At 42.6% G+C, this 22,544-nt stretch overlaps 1 protein-coding gene across 3 annotated transcripts in view; it reads right to left on the reverse strand.

Moving 5' to 3' along the window:
• Positions 1-917: 917 nt before the first annotated feature.
• The window catches only part of ERGIC3 (ERGIC and golgi 3), a 29,225-nt gene continuing 7,598 nt past the window's right edge, over positions 918-22,544 (reverse strand). For 2 of the 3 annotated variants that reach the window (XM_074888585.1, XM_074888587.1), the window contains 7 exons: positions 13,705-13,719; positions 10,012-10,043; positions 9,269-9,365; positions 7,500-7,564; positions 4,825-4,961; positions 3,808-3,863; positions 918-1,786 (listed from right to left, as the gene is read on the reverse strand). In XM_074888585.1, coding sequence (XP_074744686.1) covers positions 1,707-1,786; positions 3,808-3,863; positions 4,825-4,961; positions 7,500-7,564; positions 9,269-9,365; positions 10,012-10,043; positions 13,705-13,719 — 482 coding nt within the window. In that variant the 3' untranslated portion in view covers positions 918-1,706. The remainder of the gene's footprint in view (positions 1,787-3,807; positions 3,864-4,824; positions 4,962-7,499; positions 7,565-9,268; positions 9,366-10,011; positions 10,044-13,704; positions 13,720-22,544) is intronic. The other variant, XM_074888586.1, reaches the window with a different exon arrangement.

Consider the following 22,544-nt stretch of genomic DNA (forward strand, 5'->3'; position numbering starts at 1 on the left):
ACTTTCAATCACAAACACGCATCCTTGAATCAGACTCAGCTTTTCCATGGCTGTTAGTCACTTGGTCTTCCAGTCTATTAAAATCACCAGATCTCTTCTACGCATAAGCTCCCACTTAACTATTAGCTTCATTGATTTTCTACCTCTCCAGGTGGAATCTCCATTTCTGTATGTTTTCTATTTCTCATCTCCATTATATCCAGTTTCCCACACTGAGTACGAGTCTTGCACCTACCTGCCCCTTCACCTTCCCTCTGTTTTCTCTAGGTGCTAAGCAGTGCTGTGGGCAATGCTCTCCAATGCTTTCTGAGGTTTACAGGTAACTGGCTTTCTTATCAAAAAGACAAGCAATTAGCAGGTAATTGTTTAAACTGTGGGTTGAAGCTTGCTGCAGTATTTCCATTCATCTTCCCCCTCCTCCTTATTCTTTCAAATTTAGTTACAAAGCTGCTGAGTGATTGATACAGTTCAGGTCCTTTTGTTCCTGATAAAACATACAGATACTACGTCCCCTTCCTCACACTGTAGTAGTACTGTATGATCCTAAACCGATAGATTAATTAAATATCCTTGTTTGAAATGTATTTTTTTTAAACCCATTTTTTCAGTATTCTAGCTTGGAGATTACTTTTGGGGTCTCCTTCCCCACACTTCAAAGTGCTTCTCTCCCTAATTGATCCTGTGTCTGTCACACTGTGCAATGTTGGACCAACTGCTTGGACCAAGTTTAGAGTCAACACCAAAGCAAATTCAGAGCTGAGATTTAAGAGTAATGAGTCTCTTTTGCCTCAAAATGAGGCAGGAATCTACAATATTTTATTTTTCCTCATTATTTTCACATTTCTCCCACTATAATTTCACATAGCAAGCACTCTACTCACTTGCATAGATCATTAAAAAGAAAAAAAACCCCACCACCACAATGCAGGTGTGGTTTTTAATTATAATTTCCAATTCAGAACCAGGATTAGTTCAAATAATTTAATTATTCTTCCAAATGCTTTACCAAAACACACAGAGGATGGACTTTTATTTGAGGGGGGAAGTGAAAAGCACAATCCAATTTAAAAATTAATTAAAACTCCAAACACTTTTTTTGCTGAAACATCAACTTGCACCTTTTGTAGGAAGAGCCATCTGGAGCAACTGCAATGCCCCACGGTACAGTAAGCACATCCTAAGTGCCAGGTCTCACCACGTTGCCCAGTACAGCTGGAGGGAAAGCGCATGGGATTCAGCACATTTTCACAGAGGTCTGGCATACAGCATCAGCACATTCAGAAACACATTTAACAATTTAAAAAGCTAGATGGTGTTGCTAGAAAGCTTATTTGATGGCAACTTCATTCCAGGTCTCATGACTATACAGTACATTATTCCTGGAGGCAAACAGAATGCAGTATCTCCATCCAGCATCTCTTTTGGAGGGGGGGGCAGAACGAGATGAACATGGACTGACACAAAAGGGTTTTTACAGTAGGGTCTGCACAACCAGACAAGATGGCTGATCTTTATAGCAGCAAGGTTCAAGCAGCTCCATCCACAAATTAATGCCAAATAAAGAACAATGGGACTGTAAAATAAGAGTGGTCGGGCCACCTGGTAACTCCAAATCTCTTCTCTTGTGCACTCAGAAGATCACCTGTGTTTTGAAAAACCTGTTTATCTCACTGTAGTTTTTTTTGTGGGGTGAGGTCATTGCTTCTTTATGTGGTCTTCCCAAGTTCAATTTTCTTCTGGATGGCACATGCTGAGTGATAGACCAAGGAGTCAATGAATCCTGCAACTAAAAGGAAAAAACAGATGGATCAAGCCAGACATGCCTCAAAGAGAGAACAACTCCCAGGGAAAGAAAACACACACCCTTCTGCCAGTGGAATGGAATTCCAGCTCCCCCAGACAGAAAACAGCTGCTGCTGCTCAGAAGAGTAAGGTCCTCATCTCATCAGGACAGAAAGATCTCTCTTACAGAAGTAAAGATGAGACAGGCCAAGTCACGTGTAGTTACTCATGAGTGAGAAGAGTTTGGAGAGGAAGCTGATGCTGAGAGCGCTTTATGCCCTGTCATTGCCCTGACCCAGCTTGCCAAGGGCATGTTTCCCATTTCTTGCTCATTTCACAGTGACCTTAAAAGTAAGCTGCTCTACCCGATGCTGCCCTTGATGGATGCCCTTTACCAGAGACTGCAATGTTTACCCCACCAAGGACACAAAGCAAAAAAACCAGACGCCTTTAGTTCTTTCTGCAGTATTTTCCCCAAATCTCTCCAGCACTGAAGCAGCCCATTATTTCAGTGCGTTTAGGACCACAGAAAAGCTCAGAATGGGTCTACTGCACTACAAAACCCAGACAATCCTGCATCCATCGAGGCAGCTTTCACGGCACAGAAACCCTGAGCTCCTGCCAGGGAGGGAACACACAGCGCTAGTGAGTGAAGGTATTTTCAATGCCTTTATGAAGCTTCATGTTCTTTTTTCTTTTATTCAACACCTCAATCTAAGGAATAAGTAAGCAATTACTTGGCCCTAAACAAAGACAAAAGTAGAAGCTAAAACGGGAACTGAGTCTTCTGTTTATTACTGTAGTAAGGCAAATAATTCCGTATTCTATCTGGTCTTTGAGTAACACTTCAGATGACTGTCTTTTGTGGTTGTTTTGCCCTGAAATTATCTCTACTTGCAGAACCAATTTGATGCTGTAGCAGAAAAACTGTTACACAGCTGATTCGACCTGTCCTCTAGAATATAAAGAGCCTGAACACGGCATACGGCAGCAAACACTATGAACTGGCTGTCAAACCTAATCAGTGCTAGAGGGCGCTTGCATTTGTCATGAAAATAGTATCTGAAAGCCTCTCCCCGAGTCAACCACAGAAATGAATATGAATGATCAAATTTATTACACACAGAAATCCTGTTTAACAGTATCAGGTTAACCGAGCATTGTGACACCTCAGGTGATGGGAAAACCTTGCAGATAAAGGTATTACGTAATACAGGTATGTACACAGGTGTTAGGTGATACAGCAGAGGGCTTCTCAGGGCCGTAAGATCTGCTGACCAGATCTCTAGGCTGGCCCTTCACAGCCATGGGGACATCTCTGACTATGTTTCAGAGCTTCCTGAGTTATTAGCTGGAGTGCAAGGCTGGACCAAGGCTGGGCCCTGTCACACGTGTGGAGCTGAGCAGGTACTGATGAGCTATTCCAGAAGCCAGAACTGAGAATGAAGTCCAGACACTCAAATGGCTCTGCAGGAACAGCCTTCCAGGACCTCGCCTAGCTGTGAGGGCTGCTTTTAGTCCATGCAGAGCACTCACCAGAGCTCCTATGTTTGGGAACACAGTTTGAGACCTCCGAGATGGCTATGCCCATGGCAACCTGGGTTCACAGATTTTACTGACCTTTGGTTCCACATGAAAGTAACTATCTGCTTACAGACCCAGGATGGACAAGAAAACAGTACAAATGCATTCATATGGTAAGTGAAAGACCACATTATTTGAAAACAAAGTCCTCTAGAGCATAGAAATGAAATATTATGATAGGTCTACATCATCATGAAGTATTTCATCAAATGAAATCTTATAATAGGTCTACATCACCTACAGCCTCTTGAAAGTCTGCAGTGCTAATTACAACCTGATGCCACTCCCATGGCTCTGCAGAACATGCTGTATCCCCTCACGAAGGCTGAAATCATCTCTCCCCATCAAACAGGGATTTATTACCAGCCATGAAGACTTTAGAAAGAGTAAGATGGCAAATGTTTACACTTTAGAAAGAAAAAAGATTGAAAGGTGCAATACCTGTAAATATGCCTCCAATGATGGCACAAACTCCCGTGAGAAAGTGTGTAAAGGACCTAGAATGAGGAAAACAATTTGAACAACCATCGTGAGCTCAGATACCAATATCAGATAAATAACAATTAACTAATAAAAACTAATTCATAATTATAATAATGTTTATCATGGCACATAAGTATGCATTATATAAATACTAACAGCTGACAATTAACAAATTTAACAATACCCCCGGTTGGCTACAGAACGGAGTTTGTCACTGATACTTTTAATAAGCAGCATTAAGTAGCATTAGGGCAGTGTGCTCTAATGAGCTCAACGGCAACACTAGGAGGCAAGTACTGAATTTATAAACCTAAAGAGCGGACCTGTAATCCTTAAGATTGTATCCATTCCTGCCCAGAGAGAATGCACAGCAGGCTGCTGTAACACAGAAACTAAATCCCTAAGCACATGTTAAGGGATAGACGTTGACTGTCCCTCGTTATGATCCCAAAAGATCAGACAGCTACAGCCCCTTCCAATCCCTTGCAATGACATGCCTATGATTAACAGGGGACCTGGAAAGAAGAAAGAGGTTCCACACTGACTACAACATGCAGAAAAGTTCTGGTAAATGCAGAGTAAGAAACGAGGCTGGATCAGCATGGGTGCTGCTGTAGGTGCTGGTAAGATGGGTATGGTATAAATCTAGTCTTCCCATTAAGAAAAGACTTTGAGGAGATTAGTCTGAACCGAGAACCATTGTATCAGACTTCTGCTTGCTGCACCAATTTCCTTCTCCATCTTGATACTGGATTAACATGCTTCAGATAGTATCAGAAAAACCCCAATCCCTTTCAGATGTTCACAGAGAGGAAGGGCATCTGGGAGTGCCTCTTCCTCTCCACTGACTGGGACGGGGCTTGGATGACTTTCAGGCATTTGTGCTGTCATGTCTACGCGAGGGTGCAGTTTTAAGCTATGCAAAATGACAAAAGTCAGAGGAGGGTGAATGAAATAGATTGAAATGTCTCTTACCTGTGCTTTTCTGTCAGCTTCACCATCATGGGTGAAAGCTCATATAGCACAAATACACCAGGCAGACCCTGGTCTCCTAGTAGCCCATTGGCTATCTTCTCATGTCGTGTAACTGAAAACTGGTTAGTCCTTACAACCTAGCAGGAAACAAACACAGCAAAGTCTGTTTTATCAACAAGGAATAGGAAAGGCTATAAAAACACATCTTCGGTGACCCACATCAATGTAGCCCTGCCCAATCCCTTGTGGAGGGCCTGACAGTGGTTACAAAGGGTCATAAAGAGCATCATCAGGATCAAGTCTATTTTTACTACAGGCTATCAGTTAAAGCCCTCAGCTAGCCCAAAGAATGAGTGATGCATCGGTCCCCAGGCTGGACTGTTTTGGTCTCTGCTGGCAAGTAATGGCATAATCTGTCCCTCTCGACCTCAACCCCAAGTCCGTATCATCCTCTACCAAAACAGTTTGCCTAAGCATGCTTCAGGAGACAGCACCAATGTCAGAAAGCCATATAGATTCAAGAGTGAGAAGAAAGAAAATAATACATCAAGGCAGGAGAGTGTCAGGGCTGCAGAAGGACACAGACTGCCCATCTTTATATAAACGAAGATCATCCTGCAGCATTCTTCTGCATCCTACACACCTTCCACACTTTGTGCATACCAGTCTTATTTTTAGAGCAAATAAATTCTATTTCTGTAAAATGAAATGATGTTCTATTATCCCTAATAAGGTATCTGATGCAAATTAGGATCCACGCTGAGAAAGATACTATCCAGTTTCTTTACCAAATTCTACATTTGGGGGTTCCAGTACTGAATGAGTAACACAGCCCCTGGTATACACCTGGCAGGACACTTGGATCCACAGTTACCATAAGTATGAGCATGGACTGCATGGATTCCTCTCCTGGTGACTAATAAAAAGCAATTATTTTGACACAAGTCTGTTGAAAACTGAACAACAGCTCTCCAGTAGAATGCGAGATGTCATCAAGAGAAACAGAAGGCACACTGGGAAGTGGCCGTAAGAATAGAGCTCCAGTTAACTATCTTCAGGAAATTCAATCATCCATAGAAACTGCAGAGACATCCTGAATCCAAGCAGAATGAGCTTCAAACATGGTCTGCAGGTTCTCACAGTATCACCTCATAGCAAGTAACTTCCACCTGACTTCCAGGAAAGAACAGATGGGTCCTTTCTAGGCAGGGCACTGAAGAAAGAGTGGTCCACATAAATATTTATCACATGAGAACTGAGTCTCTCAAACAGTTTCAATCTTCAGGGAAGGTGAAGAAATACAAACTACATCTACCTTTCCAAGGGATTCTGTTAGATTGTTCTGCCCACACTGCTCTAGGATAGCTCCACCTGAACGTCTGCATTGTGTCTACTCTGGCCGTGTGGCTCCTCAGATTTGTGGTTCCTATGCAGCCTCTGACGTAACTAATAACCTGCTGGTGATTTACATTTCAGAGTACCGAAAGCAACATGAAGGTGGTGTGGGTGGGCAGTAGTATGTTGTGCTGATTGCAAGGGTAGGTGGTACAGGCCTGAGAGTGGCATGAGTTTGGGTGAAGAGCCTGAGGGGGTAAGGGTTCCCAATGCTGTGGGGTTTGCACAGCATTATAAAACTGCACAGGACAAGGGAGTCAAATTCTGGTGTAGTTTCGTCCACAGGTAGATCAGTCCTGGCGCTGAACAAGCCCCAGAACCACACTTGGGTTTAACTTCAGAGGAAACTGGTTTGGTGTTAAAGTGAAGCTGGGCACGGACCATGCACACAGCATAGCAGATACTGAACCAAAACCTGGGAGACAGCTAGGGAGCTAAGCCACCCTGTACATGAGTGTTCTCAGAGGTACTGGGGCATGTGGCACCTGCCACCTCCTCACAGGGTTAGGAAAGTACAGTGGGTAGCACTGGTGGTGAAGTCTGCACAACAGTAGAGCTTCTGCCTCTACTGGTGTTTTCTTTGCAAAAGAAACGTAACAGTGTACATCATTCTGCTGCCCCAAGACTATGGGGGCCTAAATAATGATAACTGACAGGTTTGGTTTGGTTTGTTTTTTAAAAAGAGTTTCTCCATAGCTCTTGAGGTCCCCTGCAGAATGACAGCAACCCAAATAAATGCTTCCAAAAGAATGAAAGAAATCACAGTTCTTTCTGCTGGCTTCAGAAGAGAGCATAAGTTTGTGCCTCTTCTCAAGATCTTTGTCTCACTCTGGTATCTCCTTGGTAATTTGCTTATCCTTCCTGTCCCAAAAGAAGGACATATTCTGAAAGCGGGGCCACACTCTTTTGGAGGCTAAAGAAGATTTTAAAGTGGAGAGAAGCTGATCTTGCATTATTCTCCAAAGAACATTTTTAGGATGTCCTTGCTGCTTTGACTTCTCCTGAGCATGCACTGTGAGGGATTCATGAGGGAACACTATAAAAATGTCATGGTCACTTTGATCTAGGTGGGATGGAGGAGGCTGAAATCTGCTTTATCACTGCTGCAACATTACAGATAACATTACACCACAGAAATTGTTATTCTTGCTGGGGTGGAGATACAAAGAAAGTCAGACTGTGTTGCTTCCACCAGAGGTGAGATAAGGTCAACATCAGAATATGAGGAGAAAGTCTGAAGGCTTTCATTTGCCAAAACAATAGGGAAAAAAGGTACTTACTTCACCATCTACTTTCATATACACCGTGGGGACCACTTTGACAAAATACTGAAACATCATGGAAGCTGTAAGCAAAGACAGAAAGACACAATTAATAACTGGCAAAGAGCTGGAAAGCTCAACTGACAGGTTAGGTAGACACAAACTGGTTTTGTTCAGCTTGTCAGGGAACATCCTTCTGCACAACATTACTGGAGGTTTTCAAGGACAGTAAAATTGATGTCTGACATGAGTTTTCCTTTTGCCAACGTGAATCTCGTTCATGTTCCAACCAAAACTACCGGCATTTTGGCCTTGACTAAACAGAAAACTTTCTAGAAAGCAGTTATCTGTTACCAGTATAGCTTCTTGAAAATTCTTATTCTAGCACATAAAAACCTTTATATTTAACAGCATAGCCCTAAGAAAACATACTCAACTCTAAATTAGTATCCTCTATCAACTTCAATTAACACTACAGTTTATTCCTGTAGAAGTATGGTTTTTATCATATCAGGAGATGAAAAAGAACATCTGGATCAGTAAAGAAAAAAATAGGAGAACTCCTGCTGCCTCAGACCAGCCTGTTCCTTCAGTTCTCTTCAGGATAACGGGAGGGTAGAGTCGCTCTTAAAACCTATTTTCTATGAAATTCCTTAGAGAAGATTATTCATCCATTCCTACAGAAGAAGTAATTCTCATATATGATAACTTTAGCTAGTCTGCAATAAACATAAATTTGACCTACAATATACTCCTCCCACTTCTTCTCCAGAGCATGTCTTCAGTCCTAATTCCTCAAGAATTTGCCAACTGGTTCTCCGAGGACCAGGGTGGAAAAACTTCAGCCTACAGAGAGAATTTACCAGCCAGCTACGGGCCCCCTCTCAGACAGTCTGTTACTCCACAGAAAAACAATGGCATCAAACCATATCGAGCATTATGATACCTTTTCATTTTTTTGTATTTTATTTTAAGCACCATCCTCCAATTTGGGTACAAGAATTAAAATTGGTGGTGGAAAATTTAAAAGAATGGATTTAGGTAGGATTAACAATCTACCACCACCTCACAGCAAATGACTTCTTTCTCCAAGCGTTACTGTATAACAGCACCCCAAGTACCTGCAAAGACAAACTTTACAGACTTCAGGAGATCTAAAAAAAATAAGTAATCTCCACAGTGGCACATAAAGTGGTATGGCCAGGATCTTTCATGGAAAATGCACAAGGCTTATGTGAATAAACCAAGATTATAGTTTGAGTAGCAGTAACATGAGGAGGGAATTGCCTTTCCTTCCCAAGCCAGCAAACTGGAGCTATCTAGAAAAGATCAGAAATATTTCAACTTCATTGCAGCTGTTCAGCTGTTACTGTTGGATAGACCAAGGTCAGGCAGACACCACGGCTCTCTGGCAACCTTCTATTAGGTGTTTCTTCTCTATCCTGCATCTTCTGGTTATCTCCTGCTGTACACAGCAGCTAGACAGGGCTCTCCCTGAACTACACCTGATGTAGGCATTTCATAATGATGTGCTGTACCTGCTGTTGTGCATCCATGAACACTGAAAAGAGAGATCTTTCAGAAAGGTCACAGAACCAAAATACATTGGCAGATTTGTTCCAGATGAATGGAGGCAGCTGTTCCAGAAGGAGCACAAAGTAGAGGAGTCCACATTTTACTCAACGCTGTCAGGGTTCTTGTTAAAGACCGAGAACTTTACTCCTGTTCTCTTCTAACACTGATTAATACAGACACTTAAAAAGAGATTTCTCTCAGCTGGCTTTTACCTTGCTGTGCAGTGACATCTGTCCCATCCAGAGGGTTCACAATGCCCGGATAATCCCTTCCAAATGAGAGATGTTTGATATAGTGCGTCATATTGATCTGAAACGGAAATGCTAATAACTCAAACAAATGCACAGCATCCAAGGGGCAAGGTAAGGGGCCTAAAGTTAATTATTTGTATATTTTCCTGGCTCTGGAACAGAGACAGGTCCTACCTTACTCTGCACATCCTAACAATAAACTCCAAAGCGCCTGCTCTTCTTTTTTATTCATGGGAGATCCCAAGAAGTGGAATTTCTCCTTTTCCTGCTGGAAATCCCCAGATCCCAGTGCCCTTCCCTCCCATCTCCAGTGCAGGTTCTCCCACCCACTCCTCTCCCTGCCATAGGAGCATCATACTGTCAGCTGACTGGGTGGCATAGGTAGGGGTATCATCTGCTTTACTCCCAGCACAAGGTAAACTCCAACAGGTCCAGAAGCAGTTGTGAAAATGTCAGCCTTAAACTGGGAAGCACAGATTAAGGAGCAAGGCCGTCTCAGGAAGAGGGGAAGGGGACTGCCAAGCAACATACAGATGTCCCAGAACATACTTCAGAGCCCTGTGTGAAAGCAGGTCCCAGGTTCTGCTCAGGCTCGTAAAGCTAAATCCTGCTGAGATCACTACACTAGGATCTCCATGTGGCAAAGGCACATCCAGAAGGAAAACAGGCCAAGAGAACTAGAACACTATCTTGGGAACACTTACATTATCAAGTCCGAAGCTCTGCAGATCGTGAACTGTAACAGAAAAATAGTTTAACAACATAGTTCAGACTGTGATAACAAGCATATCTATTTACCTTATTCTAGACTATAAGGGAGCTCCTCTCATTTCCATCACGATCTACAACGGCAAGGAAATCGTCTGGGTTTCTCTCTTGCTTGCAGTAGAGCATGTGACAGATAAAACTGCTGCAATTCCCCTCCTGACACAGACTAACCACTGCTAAAGTGAAGCAAAAACTTTAATTTGGGGTTACTTCAGATTAGGTATTTCAGTCCTCACCTGAATGTATTCTTAATCCAAGGCAAAAACAAGACCCCAGGGGCAAGCAAGGAAAACTTCACTGTTATCTCAGTCACCACTTGATACACATAACTCCTCTAGCTACTGTAAAACACAGAGGCACAACAGATCTAAACTAACAACTGAGGAGAGCACATGCCTTAATATCACATGAAAATGTCCTAAGGAAATCATCATCATCATTTTAGCAACTCTCAGAGGTCTGCCCATCACCGTTGTTACTGCTGCCCAGAGAACACACAGGGAAAGGAAAAGTCTTTGCAGGGACAGCCTGGGGAGGGTATTTGCAAATCACTGGTGGGGCCAAGATGACTGTCACCAGTGCTAGGAACTGGGTAATTTGGCCTGCCCTCTCTCTGCCCTTCCTGCATACAGCAATATGATGCCCCTGGCAGCACCATGCACCCCCAGAAGGGATCCGGCAAAGATCCAGGCAATGGGGGGATATCTTTTGGTTGGCTATTTAAACAACTTTATGCAATCCCAGAAGCATCAGTCTCAGGGCAAAAAATATAACTTACAACTCGATTTCAGTATCGCTCCTAGCAGGTTTGTCCAAAGTCACACAATCAGAGTACCCAGAGGCTGTGGTGCATTTTAACAGGTAAATTCACGTTCTCAGGAAGCCAGACCTCACCTTTCACCTTAGCAAAGAAAAACACACTTCAAATATTGTGGGCTATTTCTTTAGGAGCTGCTAGAGCCAGATCATCAAGTGCTGCTAGACTATTAACAAAGGTTAGGAAATCTGCTGCCTTGAAAGGTTTCTGATATACAGCCCAGCACAAGACAGGCTGCAAATAAAGAACTGATTGGAACTAGCCTTTCCTTTAAATCATTTATTTAACATTAGTGTGCTGTGAACTCATTTTTTTCCACTAACATCTTTCAGTAAAACACCAGAAGCATCACTTACTACTAAACCCAAGGAGATATACATGCAAAACATAGAAAAGGAAATGCTAAGCCTAAGCCTAAAACTATACTCCTAAAGGTCTGATTCACAGTTAAAGTGTTCAGTGCTCAGAAACTAAGGCCGAAGTCACTGGAATTGAGGCAATGGTTCTGCATTACAAAGAGCTCAGAGCTGCACTGGCTTCAGCTATTCCTGTTGCTGCCTCTGACAAGTGTGCAGACCTATCACTGCCACTAGCACAGCAGTTTGTGTGCCTGTGCTGGCAACTGGATCAAAGAACTCATTTGTTTTTAAAAAAGAAACTCCTACTAAAACTTTGGAAATAGATGTGGAATGGTGGGCAGGGAAAGGAACGGAGAAGTGGCCTTGGGGTTATGCTAGGCTGTTTTTCTTAACAGTTACAGCAACATCCTCTTCCATTCTGCAGGATTATTTGCACTTCAGAGTTAAGAGGCTTAGCTGTCAAGTGAAGTGTCGAATCCCACTGCCTTTTGTACAGACACCAGCAGGCTAACCTTCAGGTAACAATGAAGTTTTACAGACATCCTGGCTCTGGTGGATCTGCATTTAAACTGGACCTACTACTAACAGAATAAAACAGCCTTCGTCCCCCCCATCTTTCTGTTGATGGCTCATTGCTGCCCCACCCTCCTTTCGGTCAGGAGCCACATCAAAGAACGTAACAGGCTGAAATCTCAGTATTGCTTTATGTGAGGCTACTCTTCCAGCCAGAGCAGCTCCGCAGGAAGGTTGGTCACACAGTGCACAAACCCTTGTGCTGGCTCAGTGCAGCGATGCGCTGGCTGGGAGCTGTGCTCCTGGAACCCTGCACAGGATTATGGTGTTTATCAGCTTTAACACTTGGGTACTCACATTCGTTAGCATGTGAAATGGGAGCTGAGTACCAGTGAGGTCCACAAATCTTACAGTAATAGCGCAGCACCAGAGAAACTCAAGGGCAGCACTTGAGAAAGATCAGCCGTTAACAAACCTGTTATACTAATTTACATCCTGCCTGACCCATTTTAACAGTTATGGCTATCCAAAACAAAAATTTCCCCACACTGCTCTACTATGCCTTCCACAGATAAAACACGGATTAAGTAGTTTTTATAAAACTCCTCTCCAATAAATGTACCACTCTGCAAAAAAAGCGTGATTTATATATGTTCAGTTTCTGAAACAGTCTTCCACCAGACCACAGGTTTATCTCTGATCACTGAGGATTATGCTAAAGCACATGTGTATATACTCTAGGTTGTAGATAAAGGTTTAGCTAGCCATAGTTTAACATAAAACAACAGGCTATTTAGTCTGTGTAGAGAAGAAACAGAACAGAAGATCCTAAGAGATTATCAGCTAGGACCAGAGACTGTTATTTCTGAAGAAACACACACATTCTTTCCTTTCCCTTAACTGCAGCAAAGTGCCTGGCTAGGTAAAATAGAGACCCGTAAAACATCTTAAATTTGTCAAGATGTCTGACTCTTTTTATACAACCTAGTTTTCTTCACTGTTCTAGTAACAGTTTTAAGAACTGCTTTCTATCTGAAGAATTCTCCCCACCTTGCATTTCTGACCTGAACTTCCACAAAGACTCCTTAGACTTCGACATTCAGTCCTTGACCTGTAAAACAGGGTTAACAGCACTTCTGGCCGCTCAGGACTCCGTCAATAAACACATTAAGACTGCAAAAAACCCAACACAGCTACCCAAACACACTGCTCCAAGGTGCACTAGGACACCAATTTTCAAACTGGAAAAAATTTTCTGGAGGACAGTATCTTCCAGAAGCACAGCTGCAGCGAAGAAAGGGATTGAGGCGGGGAGCAACACAGAAAATGTTGCAGCAAGGGTAGGGAGTGAGCAAAGCCAAGAGCCTGAGCCCTCTACCAGATGTTACCAAGTCAAATCATCACATCTCAACCTGTAATCACCATGATTACCCTTAAAAAAAACATCCAGTGGTTTACAAACCCTTGGAAAACCTCCTACTGAGTATTCTGAGATTAGCAGGCTAGGTGCATGAATTCCCAGGAGAAATTCTCTAGCCTGTTGTACAAATTAGATTAAATAATTATCCCATTTGACTTCAAAAGGCAAAGTCTCTCCAAGGTGTCATCATGCCCCCATCAATTACATTATCTGCACAGAGCAACTATTAATTCACCAACACATTATCTCCAACACCGATCCCTTAAAATCGTTTAAGACAAAGATTCTCAACCTTTTCCACCTGGTCACCTCCTTTACCACAGAAGAATGCACTCCTTTTAGCTCTCCTAAAAGGAGATGGCTCTCCTTTTAGCTTTCAGGCAATCTTCTCAAATCCTGGCCTAGATCAACAGCTCCTCCCAAAGGAGATTTACAGACACAGCAAATAACAGAAATTATATTAGTTCTGTAATAAACAGTTTTGGGGAAAAAAAAAGGATAAGGATACAGCAACACTTACTCTCAACAGCGTGCACTGCAAAAACGAGCAGAATAGGAGAGAAAAGAGAAATATTCAGATCCTTACAATGAAAAGATACAGAGATTCAGATAGAACAACATTTACAACTCATACCAAAAAGGGGAAGAGCAACAGCTTTGCCAGTGTGCTTTCTAGGCCATATAAAATGACTCTCTAGCTAGCCAAAGGACTTCTATATGGACAAGCAATCATTTAAAGTGTAACAGAGAAATAAAAACGCAGGAATTAATCACTAAAAGGAAAAATAAAGTGGGATGTCCATATAGGTTAAGTGAGCTCTAAAGCAGCATGCCAGATAACAACGCTGGTTATATTTAGATTCTTTTTCAGACTTAAGGTAACAGAAAGGTCATTTTACCAGCAACCAAAGCTATCCAGAAGTGCACTCAAGATTTACATTCACAATGTATTAACATTCAAAGCTGGGTAACAAGTTTTTGTTCTTGGTGAGTCCTGTGCTTCTTTCATCACACCTGATGCACAGAGAAGGTAGCAAACCGTGAGGTTTTTATTTGTTCTGTTGCAAGATCCCAACAAAGGTGAATACCTAGAAGGATGCGAGACAGGGAAAATGTATGTTTGGATGGCATACCTCAGAGGAGGTTAAGTAACCTCCTTTTCTGCTTGTTTCGAAAGACTGTTCACATATATTCAACACTGCATGACTAACCAGTAACAGTCACAGACTTACACCTCCTCAGAGACGGGCCTCTGAATCCTCCACATGGAAATTCTGATCCGCTTTGCCACACGCTACATCCCTGGTGGTGCTTCTACAACAGCATGTTTTTTGGTATGGAGAAGGTATGGAAGGTATGGAGAGCTTCCAGATGGCTGCTTGACAAACATTACGCATTCCCAACAACTGGTACGACTTGAGCTCTGATGGATTATAGTCCAGTGACAAATGGAATATCATGTTCGGGGTCTCCAAAACAGACCTGATATAACTTGAAAACAGCTTGTCCATCTGCATGGAAATGGGTGAGACCTTGTGTCTTTCAGCACTAAGACAACCAAACTCTGAAAGGAGTTTACCAGTGTAAAAAGAAAAGTCCTTAGCAATACTGAGAATGAAGTAAGAATCTCAGCTTCCAGCATTCAGTTTGGGTATGAAAACGGTTAATTCCCTTGCAGACACTACTTCTGGGCAGAAGTCAGAACGAGCTCACACAAACACCATCTGTGGAAGGAATACTGTACAGGTGATCAACCAGAGGATTTAGATCAACTGATGGAGATTGAATCCCACATTATTTTTCTTCCAGGAGTGTTGATGGGCAGGAGAAGAGCTCAGATGAGGAACTGGTATCTGCAAAAGGCCTGTGCAATAGTAACAGCCCCCCAACTAATAGGGCTCCAGGGAAGGAACAGAGAAAGAAGCTGCAGTCTCTGCAGAAAAGAAGAATTAGTGTCACTTGCTCTTGGTTGCCAATGAGAAGATGCCAAGGGACCTAAAAAATGACAACGAGTCTTCAGTATGTCCTTTTCCAATTCGGTATTCAAAACATTAAAAAGTATGTAAAATATGAGAGGCTATTAGGGCTCATCCATAGTGTCCAAGGATGCCTTCAAATAGGTTCTGGCTGTCAAACAAATCTCTAGTAGAGAAGGGAATAAATCCTCCCTTAAGTACACAGGCAGAACATTAATGAAGCTGTACAACTGACCACTGAATTTGTGCTCTTAAGAGAGCTAACAAAGCTTTGCACATTTCTAGGCAAAGCTTGGTGACTGAGTAGGCAGCTCCTTTTCCAAAACCACCATTATCTCAAAGAGCAGCCTACTTGGATTTTTTTCCTTCCACAATCATCACCACAAACAAGGAGAAAAACAAATGGTAATCACAAATAGTCCCTTCAGAGATAAATTTGTTCCTCCAGTTGATCACTTAGGGAGTAAGAAAACCACAAAATTCGGACCATGTACAGAATTGCTTCACCCACAGAAATTGTCCCGGTCATTGAGAGTGTGTCTTTAGGACAAAGAATGTCCTGAATGTTGTCATCAGTGTCAGCTTCTTTTCTAAGGAATTGAAGGAATCTAAAAATACATTTTAAGGAATCCCAAAAAGCTCTCTGGCTGTCAGTAAGGCACAATGCCTTCCCTAAAAAATAATGGTGATGGCACCTTAACAGCAGAATGGTCCAAAGATAATCTAAAGGATGAATGAGAAGCCTCAGCTTCTACACTAGAAGAAATATGGCAAGAAAGAAGGAAGTGATATGACAATCATCTCTCTCCTAAGGCACCTATCACTAACGACTCTCCTGCATGCTGGAAACTCACTGCCAACCACCGCAGCTGAAGCAGGAGATGACTGCTACTGTACAGGCATGGACAGAAATGGCAGCAGCACCTGAACCACAAACCTTGGGAGGTTAAAAAGCTAGATCATTCCTTTTATCACAGAATCATCTAGGTTGGAAAGGACCTTGAAGATCATCTAGTCCAACTGTAAGAGAGAGACAGGAAGGAAAGAAGGAAGGTGTGAACTGCTGCAAAGAAAACAGCTGTGATATCCAGAACCACAAACAGGCGCAGCTGGTGCTGCAGGCTGTCCTTAAAGAGGCATAAGTGAAAGACATAATTTCACCAATACCTGCAGCACCCTGCACAAACTAAACAAAATCTCAGTTTAGAATTCAAAGCCTGTGGACCAGACAACAGTGAAGCAAGCCCAGGCTCAGCTAGTACCAATGAATAAGCAGGGCTTGAGGCTGCACTGCTTGGAACAGAAGACTGTAAATATCAATGATGTTTGATTCTGGTTTTCCCTTGATGCAGAAGAGCCAGGAATACTAGTTTCAGTGCCACAAACTCTGCTTGGAAGTGCTTCAGTCCTTCTCCTAATGACCTGGGATTTCTCAGTGCAGCTGGACCACAGACGAGCTGAGGAACAAGACAAGAGCATCTGCAGGTGGTATGACACTCAGGAGTTGGGTGGAGGTCTTCTCTGACACTCTGCTCCAATGGAGCATCACGGTGCAGGCTTAAAGTGACCAGTTTTCAATGCTTCCAATAACTTGGGATGAAAATTAGCGTCACTGCTTGCTTCAAAAGCAAATTCCCAAAGTTTCAGCTTGGATTCTCCAGGACGACATCACATGAAGGACAGACAGACAGAGCACCTGCCCAAGAAGGACAAGCAGTATATTTACACACTAGTTAAAAAGTAATTAATCATTACAGATGGCACAAAGGCTCATCCGTTGTGTGGATTCTCCTAGAGAGAAAAATTTTGATGACCCAAGATGAGGAACACACACTAAAACATGTGTGAATAATGATGAAAACCAAGACAAAATATGAACAAAATCTATGCTGAAGAAATACCTCTAGTAATAAAGTGCTCAGCCTCCAATGGTCAGCTGAGAAGAACACCTCCTTACTCATGAACCAGCCAAGAGGGAATGCACAGTAGAAGTCTGTCTTTTATACATAGGTGTCAAACTTTATCAGTTCTTGAGTCTTCCAGTTTGGTATACTGGAAACGTGAATATGGATGGATAAAAATTGCATTACCGCAGCATAGCCGGACCCTTCTCTTCAGTTATCTACAGGCAGAAAAACACCCTCCTTCAACTTCCAAATTACATTTTCTTCAGGGTCTCGGGATTACAAGAAACCAAAAGGAATGTGAAGTTGTACTTAATGACTGGGCAGAACAGCTTTCACCTAGTTTGGGTGCGTATGTATAAATATGGAACAACATCAAAAGAACACGAGAACAAAGGTTACATACAAGCACAGAAAAACATCCACACAAACAACAGCAAGGGAAGTAAATCACCTCACCTGGATTTAGCATTCATGCAGGCAGAAACAAAACAAAATAAAAAGGGAAAAATAACGTTTTTCTTACAAGTGGACAAACTTTTTTCTTCTTTTTTTAACACGGTTTTAGTTTTCCAGCATTTCCAGTGTTTCTGGTTCCTTCAGAAACATGAATATTGCATAAAGACAACATGGAATATTGTCCTTCCTAGGAGAACTTGTGTTAAAACAAGTGAAATGTCAAACATTTACTTTGCAAAAAAAAAAAAAAAAAAAGATTCTCAGGAGATCATCAGAGGTCCTTGGGGCATAAAGATTACCATGGTATAAGGGTATTTAAGAAATAAGTCTGGGGTCACATAAGATTGGGTAATGCATTTTTCTGAGAAAGTTTGAGATGTTAGGGGCTTGATTCTTCACGAAAAACCCTCAGGACATTTAGAATGCCAAACACAAGTGAAATACAGTTTGAATCTATTCCAGCAGATGCTACCCTCTGAGGAGATAAAGCACTTGCATCTCTTAAGAGCATGAGATTCATGGGCTACCTACCCTTCTAAACTTTGTTTCCTGTTAGTCAACATACATGTCTGCACTAAAACACGTATACATACCCTACTGTCAATAAATAACGCAGAATCACCAAATGTGATTGTAACTAATAAAACCTGATATTCAGTAAACTCTTAAAAAGGGTGGCTTTTCATAAGGCTTACCCACTCATAGAGTGTTTAAAAATGAAAAAAATTGGAGAGTAATTGTTGATAATTCGATTTTGGTGGCAACTCATTAGCATTCTCCTGATTAGGAAAGCAGCTGAATTTAGGCTGCTGTACTTAGCTAATGTTAACTTGAATGTAATTTCAATCTTTTTTCCTAGTCTAACAAGGATCTCTGATCTTCTCTGTCTTAAGGGAAGGACTTCTGCCAAGCCAAAGACAAAGAATCAAGGTTCACGGATGTCAGAAATGGGATGAGCTCCTCTGGGCAAGGCCACTCCCTGACTTTTACCTATATTCCTCTCACATTCGGCCGGCACTGTCAAACCACCCCTTATGTTGGGAATCCATAAAGTATTATTTCAGGCAAATGATTTCTGGGGACAAAATACGAGTATGCGAGAACAAAAACACAGGCAAGGAGAGAGAACTGTGTGTGGAGAAGGAAGCCCAAACAAGAAATGAATGATCCCTGAAAAAGATGACTTCTTCTGGGTCACTTCTATCCTAGGGCAGGTACTCAAAGAAAATAAAGAGCATAAAGACTGAGGTACACACAGTTAAAGCTAACATAACTAAACAGAAATAAAACTGCACCTTATTCAGTGCTGGTGCTGGTTTGCATGTGTGTTAGCCCCATGTCTCCTCTTACTTCTTAGTCTACTTGCCAGAAAAAGCAATTTCAACTTGCTTTCACCCAAGAGAGAAGTTACAATTTTGAAGATGTTAACAGCAAGCACACAATGAAAGTTTGGAAGCTTGTATCAGAATTATATTTATGGTCAGATTTACAAAGTGCTTCTGAATAGGATCCTTCACACTGTGCAGATTCCCTAGCAGGTTATCTATTAAACAACAGTAACCCTCAGGAGCAGGAGAGAGTAACAGCGCAAGAAACAAAAGCTGGTGTGCTAGCTTCAGTATTTGAATAGCACCAAAAACCAGAAGTATGGACTCAGGTCTAACCACCGGCTGCACAAATGTGGTATAGCTACTCTGACATGAGGCAAGAAGAGTGGTGCAATGGAATGAACTTTCCACAGTACTGACATTCTCACTCACCCCCTTATTCTCTACTGATTCAAATCGGTAGGAAATAAAAGGTAGTAGCAAAAATACTGTCAGTCATCACAGTTTTGTATCAAACAGGTCTAGTAAAATTATTATTTTGAATGGATTGTTAATGTGGGTTTTGATGATAACAGTTTGGAATATTCAGACTTCTCTTAGACACTCAACTTCATCCTGCGTGACATTCTGTTGAGTATATTAATAGGAGTGAGCATCAATGCAGACCACCTTAAATGGATCAAAAATCACATGCTCCTAAGGTCTTGTGTGGAATTATGATCCAAACGAGGTATTTCCAGGGGAGCTGTGGAAGTATCTCACAGAGCTCTGTCCTCTGGCTAATACTAGTCATGTCCTGCATCTGTAATTAAAGGGGAAAAAACATTCCTTCTTTCTGTAAGCTTAAGAAAAAAAGAAAGGATTATGAAGAAAGGTTGTCCTGAGGCAGAACACAGTCTCAGCTTCATGTACAAGACCAGACCCTGAGCTGTTCATTTCCCTTGGGGGTCAGGGAAAACTCCTTGATTGTTGATTGGTGCCATGAAAACATCACCCAGGCAAAGGCTGGGAAAAAAGGGAGATCATGTGTTACAAACAACTAGGAAGCAAGGGAGAACAAAATGAAGAAAATCATTACACCCCTGCCTACATCATGCTCATCCAGGACCTTAATCCTGGGTGCAGTCTGGTACCTCCAGAACCGAGCTGAAAGAGGTTCAGAAAAATCCAGCAGTGAAGCTCAGAGGTCAAATGGCTTCCACAAAGGACCATCTGAGTAAGCTGGGACTCTTCAGCAGGGGAAAGACAGTGGGTTGGCACAGGAAAGGTCTGTGACATCCTGAGAGGCAGGGAGAGAGCAGGCAGCAGTTGTTCACTCTTTTCCAGCAGAGGAACAAGGGCCTTCGGATACAGCTAGTGGGAGCAAGCAGATGAGGGGAGGTGTTTTTTCTTACAGCAGAGCAGGCCTGCTGAACGCCTCGCAACAGGGTGTTGTGAGTGCAAAATGTTTACATGGGTTCATGGTGAGATGGGAAAAGTACCTGATAGAGACCACCGAGGGCTTTCAATAGACTGTAACAGACTCAGGAGATCCCAAGAGGTGAAAGCAGTTGCACATGAAGAAAAGTATTAGGGGCCTTTTTTCCTCATTATTTAATGTGACAGAATTCCCAGAAAGTGGAAAGTCTGTCTGCCCATCACCCCTCCTCCTACCCCTTTTCACTGTCCTCAAAACACCAATATTCCTAACTCAGCCTCCAAAAGGTCTGCAGTAACCACATAGTCCTTTCTGGTTTTCAACTGTATTTTCTCCAGTGTAAACCCTTCATTTTTCAGTTCAGTTGTGCAAGACTTCTGGGGCACATGCAATTAGAGACCTACCTCACCTCACCCCCTCCTCTACACACACAAAGTACTTGCTCTCAGGCCAGCCAGCTTGCATTCATGCCTATTACAGAGAACAGATGCAATGCAGAGATGCTTCTTGTTAACTCAGGTACGTGCTGTGCAGTTGTAAAGCCTGGCTGTAGTAAGGTTGCTGTTGTCATGCTAGTTTAAGTCCACAAAGTTCTGCAGGTAGAAGTGTTTTATTATTAACAACAATTAATACTGGGGGGGGAAAACAGGTTTGGGTTTTTTTTTTTTTGCACAGAAATGCTTCTTCATCTGTAGAAACTGTGCTTAAAAGCTTGTTTGTTTTTCTCCAAATACACCAGTTAGTCTCACAAAGCACATTCACATTCTCCCCCAACCTTTACCTCAGTGGTACAGGTTAAAAACTGGCCTGAGTGATAGGAAGGGGAAAAAATCAGGCTGAAATTAAAGCTCTTTGTGAAACCTTTGTGAAATTTCACACTTCAAAAAATTGATCAAGGGAATTGCAAACATTCCATTAAAGCACAAATATTTTTAATCAAGTTCCTGTTAAAGACAGAAGGCAGGGACTGGGGGAGCAGAGTCCCTCCCACTGTAAGAGAAGATCAGGTTTGAGACAACCTGAGGAACCTGAACATACACAAGTCTATGGAACCCAATGAGATTTCTCCCAGAGTCCTGAGGGAATTGCCTTACCACTATGCCTGGCAAGATCGCGGAACAGATCCTCCCAGAAGCTATGTTAAGGCACACGGACGACAGGGAGGTGATTCGAGACAGCCAGCGTGGCTTCACCAAGGGCAAGTCCTGCCTGACCAAACTAGCAGCCTTCTATGATGGAGTGACTACATCAGTGGACCAGGGAAGAGCTGTGATGTCATCTATCTGGACTTCTGTAAGGTCTTTGACACGGTCTCCCACAACATCCTTCTCTCTAAATTGGAGAGAGATGGATTCAACTGATGGACTATTCAGTGGACAAGGAATTGGCTGGATGGTTGCATCCAGAGAGTAGTGGATCCATCAACAGCTCAACATCTGGATGGACATTTGTGACGAATGGTGTCCCTCAGGTGTCCGTACTGGGACCAGTACTGTTTAATACCTTCATCAATGTCACCGATAGTGGGATCGAGTGCACCCTCAGCAAGTCTGCAGATGACACCAAGCTGAGTGGTGCAGTTGACACGCCTGAGGGATGGGATTCCCTCCAGAGGGACCTGGACAAGCTTGAGAAGTGGGCCCATGGGAACCTCATGAGCTCCTTAAAGGGGGCTTATAAGAAAGATGGGGACAGACTTTTTAAGAGGGATGTGATAGGTCAAGGGGTAATGGTTTTAATCAAAAGAGAGTAGATTTAGAGTAGATATAAGGAAGAAATGTTTTACAATAATGGTGGTGAAACACTGGAGCAGGTTGCCCAGAGAGCTGGTAGATGCCCCGTCCCTGGAAACATTCAGGGTCAGGCTGGACGGGGCTCTGAGCAACCTGGTCTAGTTGAAGATGTCCCAGCTCATTGCAGGGGGGGAGGTCACACTACATGACCTTTAAAGGTGCCTTCCACCCCAAACCATTCTGTGATTCTGTGGAAGTACCACTAATTCTGGCCACTATGTATTTATACCTATACTTGGGGAAGTCCTTTACAACTTAAATTTTACTCTAAAATTTCTGAATTGCTTTAAAATTCTCCTGAGGTATTCTCCAAACTATCCCTTCCAAAGATACTGATATTCAGGTCCTGGACTGAACACCTTACTTGAGGATGGTTTACAGCAGAACAGCAAAGTTTTGTAGAACAAGCCAGACTGATAGACTGCCCAGAAATATTGTCCTCCAAGTTCTTCCACACCCACGGGGCAGCACCTCCAGAAAACA

Source organism: Strix uralensis, chromosome 18, assembly GCF_047716275.1.
Source record: "Strix uralensis isolate ZFMK-TIS-50842 chromosome 18, bStrUra1, whole genome shotgun sequence".
Taxonomy (NCBI): Eukaryota; Metazoa; Chordata; class Aves; order Strigiformes; family Strigidae; genus Strix; species Strix uralensis.